This window comes from Octopus bimaculoides, chromosome 5, assembly GCF_001194135.2.
Source record: "Octopus bimaculoides isolate UCB-OBI-ISO-001 chromosome 5, ASM119413v2, whole genome shotgun sequence".
NCBI lineage: Eukaryota > Metazoa > Mollusca > Cephalopoda > Octopoda > Octopodidae > Octopus > Octopus bimaculoides.
Window position 1 is genome coordinate 105,006,452 of NC_068985.1, and position 7,312 is coordinate 105,013,763.

At 31.7% G+C, this 7,312-nt stretch overlaps 1 protein-coding gene across 1 annotated transcript in view; it reads right to left on the reverse strand.

The window, feature by feature from the left end:
- Positions 1 to 7,312, reverse strand: part of LOC106881318 (serine/threonine-protein phosphatase 2A 65 kDa regulatory subunit A alpha isoform-like) — a 30,951-nt gene continuing 23,639 nt past the window's right edge. The window contains 8 exon segments of the mRNA XM_014931662.2: positions 1 to 401; positions 1,592 to 1,626; positions 2,000 to 2,091; positions 2,813 to 2,955; positions 3,902 to 4,056; positions 4,496 to 4,556; positions 5,794 to 5,916; positions 6,599 to 6,822. Of these exon segments, the coding sequence (XP_014787148.1) occupies positions 1,610 to 1,626; positions 2,000 to 2,091; positions 2,813 to 2,955; positions 3,902 to 4,056; positions 4,496 to 4,556; positions 5,794 to 5,916; positions 6,599 to 6,822 (815 nt within the window). The 3' untranslated portion in view covers positions 1 to 401; positions 1,592 to 1,609.

Sequence of the window (7,312 nt, forward strand, 5' to 3'; positions counted from 1 at the left end):
TTTAATGATCTATAGATAGAATGGTAAGTATTAAAAGTTAAGGATAGTAGAAAGGTAAGTGAATGAACAATGGTTTGAGAGAAAGTGATACAAGTCTCAGGAGTTGAATTGTAGTGCTTGTGGACGCCAACTGAAACAAAAGTCAAAGAGATTGTATAGGGGTTTGCCACAGGCAGCTACCTTAGAGAATGGTCTGGAAGTGATCAGCAAGAGAGGGGGAAAAAAAAACCAAAAAAAAAAAACAAAAGGAAAAAAAAAAAAACCAGGATTGGTTAGAAGTAATAGTAATTTGGTGTTGGCAGGAGGCGGTGGCTGCTGCTAAGGTACACGCTGACTGGATGCTGCTGGATGTCAAAGTTGAAGCTTTCAGTCAAGAGGCTTGCAGGTTGGGAAAAGGGGAGCTGGAAAAGAAAGTATATCAATGTAAACAAAATTAAAGAATTCTAAATATGCAGGAATATAAATCTAAAAAAACAGGTATTCTAATATATTCTAAGTCTAAGGCAGTGAGCTGGCAGAATCATTACTGCGCCAGGTAAAATGCTTAGCATCATGTCATCAGTCTATGTCTTTCATCTTTTCAGGATCAAAATAAAAAGCAGTTGAGTACTTGTCGATGTAATCGACTTATGCCCTCTGTCAAAACTGCTGGTCTTATGCCAAAATTTGAAACCAAGATATTCTCAGTCGAGAACGAAATGCTATGACTACTATATGCAAAATAAAACCTAATTGTCATAATGGACTATTGATGATACATAATCAATTCAAAACATAACTAGTTTAGAAAATGGACAGAAAAAAAAGAAATAAAGAAAGTTCCATCCCTAAGCAATAAGATTCAGATGCAAAAATGATAATAGATCTTCCCTATGTGAAAATACACAAATTTGTAAAATCATATGCATTCAGGTTAGAATAAAAAAAAGTATAAAATCTACATGCTAATTTCAGATAAAGACAACTTGAAGGTTCATTTTATCCACTCACTAAAATAAAGCTTGGATTGAACAGTAAAGAAGAAATTACTAAATGAAATGACTGATACTAACATCAATTTTCTTTTAAGCAGATTCTGAATAAATATTAAAATCGTTACCATTTGGAAATCCACTGCTATTTTATAAGCAACAGTCTACAGACGAATTGGCATAATGAAATCTTAACTGGTTTATTATCACAACTGTATTATGTGGTCAGTAATCATGTATTTCCAATATATTAGTTATGTACTTGCTGTTAAGATATCTTTCATTTTGAGCCAATCAACCTATCAAATCTTTAAGCTGTTATTTAAAAAAACTGCCAGTGTTTCTGCTTTTCAGCTATGTACAGAAAAAAACATTGAAATTTGGGTTTTTTTATTTACCCTATTTCATTTCATTGAATTTCCTGTAATAATCAACGAGTAAGTTTACATTTGCTGAATTTAATACCAGTTCAATTAGTTCAATGTTTATAAGCTCACTAATAAGGTTGTGGTTTTTAAGAGTTAAAAACAAAAAACAAAGAAACCTCCCTTCTTTGATAGCATTTTTGTCAAATTGCATGAGTAATTTTTAACTAGAAATCAAAAGTGAAATGTGCTTACCTGAATGGTGAAAATTCTTTAAGAGAGCTTCAATGCTATAAAAATTGAAGAAACAAAAGAAAATATGTACAAAACTGAAACTCCCAACACTCAATGTAACACCAGATTTAAATGTCTATTTAATGACAGAGAAATCACAATTATCTAGTCCTAAAATTTACACAAGCAGGATATGATTACTGCTTCAGTAATCTATGTGCCTGTAACCATCCACACTTGTAGATCACCTGATTAAATACAGCAAGAAAAAAGAATTTCAAAAATGTGTTTTAATTTAAGGCTTCAAAAACTGGGTAAATGTGTTGTCCAAATGGATCACATAGTTACTCACTTGTGAATTGAATATTCAATAGGTATGACTAATTTCAGCAAATAAATTTAAATTTATTTTTCAATTCCAAGACTCACCTTCTATTGCCTCCAATGCAAAGTACCGAACATCTCCATCATCATCAGATTTCAATCTTTCAAGAACAGGCTTTAATTGGGACTGAATAGTACTGAAAAAAATTATGCAGAAAATTAATAAAACCGCTAAATTATTTGAAATAGTAGGTGTAGCAAATTTCTCCAACTGAATCATGCCACCTGTCACTAGTAGAATCAGAACCATCATGAAATAAACACACAAACTATTAGAAATAACTGCAGGTACTTGGACCAGTAATCAATAGAAAAACTTATCTTCAGGTGCTCATCTGTTGGCGACAATAACATGGGTTAAAATGGACCCTTGTTCTGAGAATGAGAAATATGCAAGAGCATGCACTCGAGTTTAATATGCAGTATTCTTATTGAACACTTTCAGATTACTTTTAATTTTAGAGGTAACAAATCATGTCTGTGGACACAATCCCAAAGCAAGGTCAAACTATATACGACGATCTATATATAAGTCCTGAGCATCATAAAGTAATACTTCTTAATTTCTTAGACTTGAAGTTAGTCATAAGGAATAGTTCAAACTCAATTTCTTATAGTTGAATTCCATTTGATTGTAAGTAGTCATTTCTTTCCACTCGTAAAATGCAGCTGAAATGATTACTTGGTTATATTAACATTCAAACCATCTCACCTCATACAATTCAAAAAGGTCTGACTGGTTGCCATTCCAATACAATACAAGAGAAAAAAAGACAATAGCTCACCTTCAATAAAATAGGATATGAACAAATTTGGAAAAAAAAAAACAAAAAAAAACAAAAAAAAAAAACAACTTACTTCTGGTCAAACATAGGGCCTAACTTTTGCATTGTCTTTGCAACATTGAACCTAACATTTGCCACAGGGTCAGATGCCATACTCAAAATGGTTGGCAACATCAACTTCGTTGTGGCATCAGTACCACAAGCATCAGCCAGCAACTAAGGGAAAAAAACAAAAATAAACAAAACAAATTATCATCAACAATTCTTTTCTATGCATTAAAGTATTCAGCTGCTAAAAGAGGTTTGAAAGACTAACCATACAACATCCTACATAAAAAAAAAAAAAAATTAAAGGTTAATTAGTTTATGATTATTGGCAGTGAAAGGGAATTTCTTCCATATTTTGAATAAGCTGCTTTATGCAGAGGAGGGAATGTTAATTATATTAGAGCTATCAAGCTAATTTCAGCATAAGAACAGAATATAACTTGCACAGAAGTTCTAAATAAAATTAAATTTAGATATATCATTCTACAATAGATCCTTAGATTCCTTAGAGACAAACATGGATGCCAAATAGTTATAGCAACTTCATGCTTCTTAGTAAGCCATTAATAAGCACACAAGAATTCAATGTTGCCACTAACAAAAAACCTGAATTGTGATTAATGCTTTATATTCAAGTTATACTAAAGTGAGTGGAACAATGAAAAATATACTGCTGAAATTTTCAGCTAACAAAAACTATCTTGTTTAAACTGTTTGCATTCATATAGCCACTGAACCTATCAAGATCTAACCTGATGGTACTGATATCATATTTACTTGAAAATGCAGACTGTCACCTTCTTCTGTGAGTCTTAATCTTAAATTAAGGTGCAAGGATTTCCAAGCACACTTTGTGTTCACTTTCTAAAATTCTATGTGCACATATATAAAATCATGTCCTTGTCATTTGTAAATCAAATAACTACACCTCATATAAGAATTATTTGCTCCTAGATTTGTCATTGCCTATGAGAATACGGTGCATGGAATCTTATGTAAGTTAGGAAGCACAGTTTGAGTTTTATCCATATACCTAAAAACATCAGATTACAAGATAGAACTTAACACAAATATTGTTTAAATACAGTTTCTTCTCAGCAAGTTACAAACTTACATTGATACAAAAAAGACAAGTCATTCTGTGTAGATAGTTGGTATCACGTGACATACAGAGCACTCTAGGAATCACAGTCTTTTGGGCCCATTCCACACCAAACTTTTCAACAAGTTTTTTCAGGTTCAAAGTAGCAGCTTCACGAATGGCATACACTAGAAAAATTTAAAAATATTACAATTAGAGGTAAGAAAGCTGTGAACTGAGAACACAATGCAATAGTGATGTGATCTGCTAGCCAGTATAAAGTTACCCATCTTGGACCAGGATCATAAATAACCATATTTACAAAGATAAAGTGATTTGAGTAAAGCCAACAAATTTACAAAATCATCTGGATACTAAATTTATAAGCAATGCCAACTAAAACTTTATTTGGCTATAATGAAATAAAACATCTCAATTCTGTGAAGGAATTAAGGGAACGGGGGAAAATAATTACATCTTTTAATTATCAATCAGTTGGCCTATCAGAGAACAAGCATTAAAACTAATTTATTGAGATGTATCAAAACCCAAATGGCTTTCTGCAGTCTAATTGCAGAACCCTTTGATAATATATTATGTATAAATGATATCTTTTAAGCTACTTACCATAGTCATTTAGCCAGTTCATATAAAGAGTGTTCAATCTTTCATCATAGAAATCTACACCCTGGAAAAATTAAATTTTAAAGGTGATCCTCAATGATGTTACACAAGTATAATCATATCATCTGACTGTTTCACTTTTACATGGTAAAGTTTTTGCAAATATTTTAATAGTTAAAAAAAATTTAGATTAGGTCTTTTTTAACTTCTGAAATCCTTTCTTATCAATAGTACAGAGAGCGAGTCATTTTTTTTAGACTGGCTTAAACACCAATATGACAGGAGTCAATGAAAAGGCTTCCATAATTGCATGACTTGTTATAAATAACCAAATCTCTCTCTAATTACACTATCTTGAGGAGGGGAAAAAAAAAAAGACTGCTACATCTGGAATGCACCTCATCATAAATTTATTTGATCAGGGCTAAACCATGACATTTACATACAAACATACATAAAACTTCTGACTGATTTGTTGGAGTATAGACTTATTCTCTGCTATATCTTTCATGGATATATAAATTATGCCCAGGTTACTCACCAATGCACGATTAAAATCTTATACTTGTGAACCTCTGTACTCACTTTATTTCATTTGTACCTTTTGTCTCCATTTAATTTTAAATATTCAGATTTATTCTACATTCAGTTCTGGATTCTAGACAGAATACATGCATACTAGCATCATCAATTAACATTTCTTTTCCAAGCTGGTATAGGTTGGATGATTTGACAGAATCTGAGCTGAAGGATGCAGGCTTTAATGTCTGCTTTGGTATAGTCTCCTCCCTTCCTAACAACCAATCACTTTATAGAGAGTACCAAGTGCTGTTTTTTGTGGTAGTCAGTCAGTTATAGTCCCGTTATGCAGCGTGATTATTGTAAACTACACCTCTGAAAATGTATAGTTTATTATAGACAACCTGAGCACTCAGCTTTTAGAAGCAGGAGACAAAGTCAACCAAGGTGGAAGTTGATCTAGTAACTAAATATTATTTGTCTGATGTACACATTACAAAAGATTTATTATAGATAAAATAACTAAAAGAAAATGTGAAAGTTACACATGGATGTTATGCTTACATGATAAATAAGGAAATGCAGCTAATAATCATACTGAGACCTGGAGCCTGGTGTAGCCATCTGGTTTCACCAGTCCTCAGTCAAATCGTCCAACCCATACTAGCATGGAAAGCGGACGTTAAACGATGATGATGATGAGGAGGAGGAGACCCCTTTTAAGTTCATTTTTGAAAGGTAGTTTATGAGCAGAGATAAAAAAAAAAAAGAACACAACTTACCAGCTGACCAGCCAACAGGGGCATATATTCAATGATAGCTAAACGCACTCGCCATTTTGTATCTTCAGCCAATTCAACTATGGCTGGGAGAAGACTTTCTGACAACTGTTTAATACCAATTACCTATAATACAAAAAGCAGTAGATTTAATTTCAATAAAAACTCACAAGTTTTAGTAAGTGAATCATTCAACCAAATTAAATCACAGCTGGCCAAATAAATTGAATCTCAGCCTATTAAATGGTGACATTTAGTAGAGATAACCCAGAAGTTGTTGCTCTTTGATTACCATTACATATAGTAGTAGCTTTCTTCAGCAGAATACGTCATTGATTGGTTAAAATTACCCAAATACGACAGCTTTAACATGAAATAACTTCTGCAATATGAAATTTTGTCAAAATTGTTGAAAGTAAACTGAGTTAAGTGTGAGAAATTATACCAGTATACAAAGTACCAAACTGTTTAGTTAAGAAAAAATAATTTTAAAATCTGTGAGCGAAACTGAAGAGATTCGATTTAAGGATTAAATTCTAGTTAGAGCAATGCAAATTAATGTTAACTGTCCAATCATTCAACCCTACACGTCATATCAAGTTATCAGCTAATGTTAATAGATAGGGATAAAAAAATCTCTGCATTTTCTTAAGTCTTGTACATCTGATCCTTAAAGTTTATCTCAGTGAAGACCATAATTTGAAAGATAAGTAAGAAAGATGCAATTTCACAACACAGAAGAACCAACAGTTTTATTTTAAAATAACTTCTGTCATAAATGACATTTTTCAACAAAGAATAAACATACCTCATTAACACAATCTAAGTTAGAGATAATATTTAATCTAACTTCAGGGCATTCATCTTTTAACTGTGTCAGGAACAAAGGTAAGAGATGCTCTATTGTACTAGAAAAATAGATGAAGCAGATATAAAAAGCATTAAATTCACTGAGAAATATTGAAAGAGTGTTTAAAAAATGAAAAAGACAAAAAACTTTTTTTCCTTTTATATCAAGAATCTAACAAGAAACTTGAAAATTATGAAAATTTCCTAGTCATATTTGAAGATCAATCATTTATTTGGAATAAATTATATATATAACAATATAAAGCGATGATGGAGAGAATCAGGCACTTAAATGGTATGCACCAGGTTGGGTTGATTTACCTGTAAGCACCACCTTTAGTTGGATCAATAAAAAAAGTGTAAGAAACAGCTGTAATGAACTGATATTTATCCATCATCTTACTTTTTCTTTGCTATAAAATATATATATATGCTAGCATGGAAAGTGGACGTTAAACGATGATGATATATATATATATATATATATATATATATATATATAATGATAGAAAATTCAACAAAGTACTCCATCTGATGAGATCGATATTATTCATCTAAAAGGGCTCAATACATGTATTTAAACGTTACTAATAGATTCATATGTGGCTTGCACCTAAAGAATGAGTATTTCTCAACATATTGGGCCCTTTAAATAATTATATATACATATTCC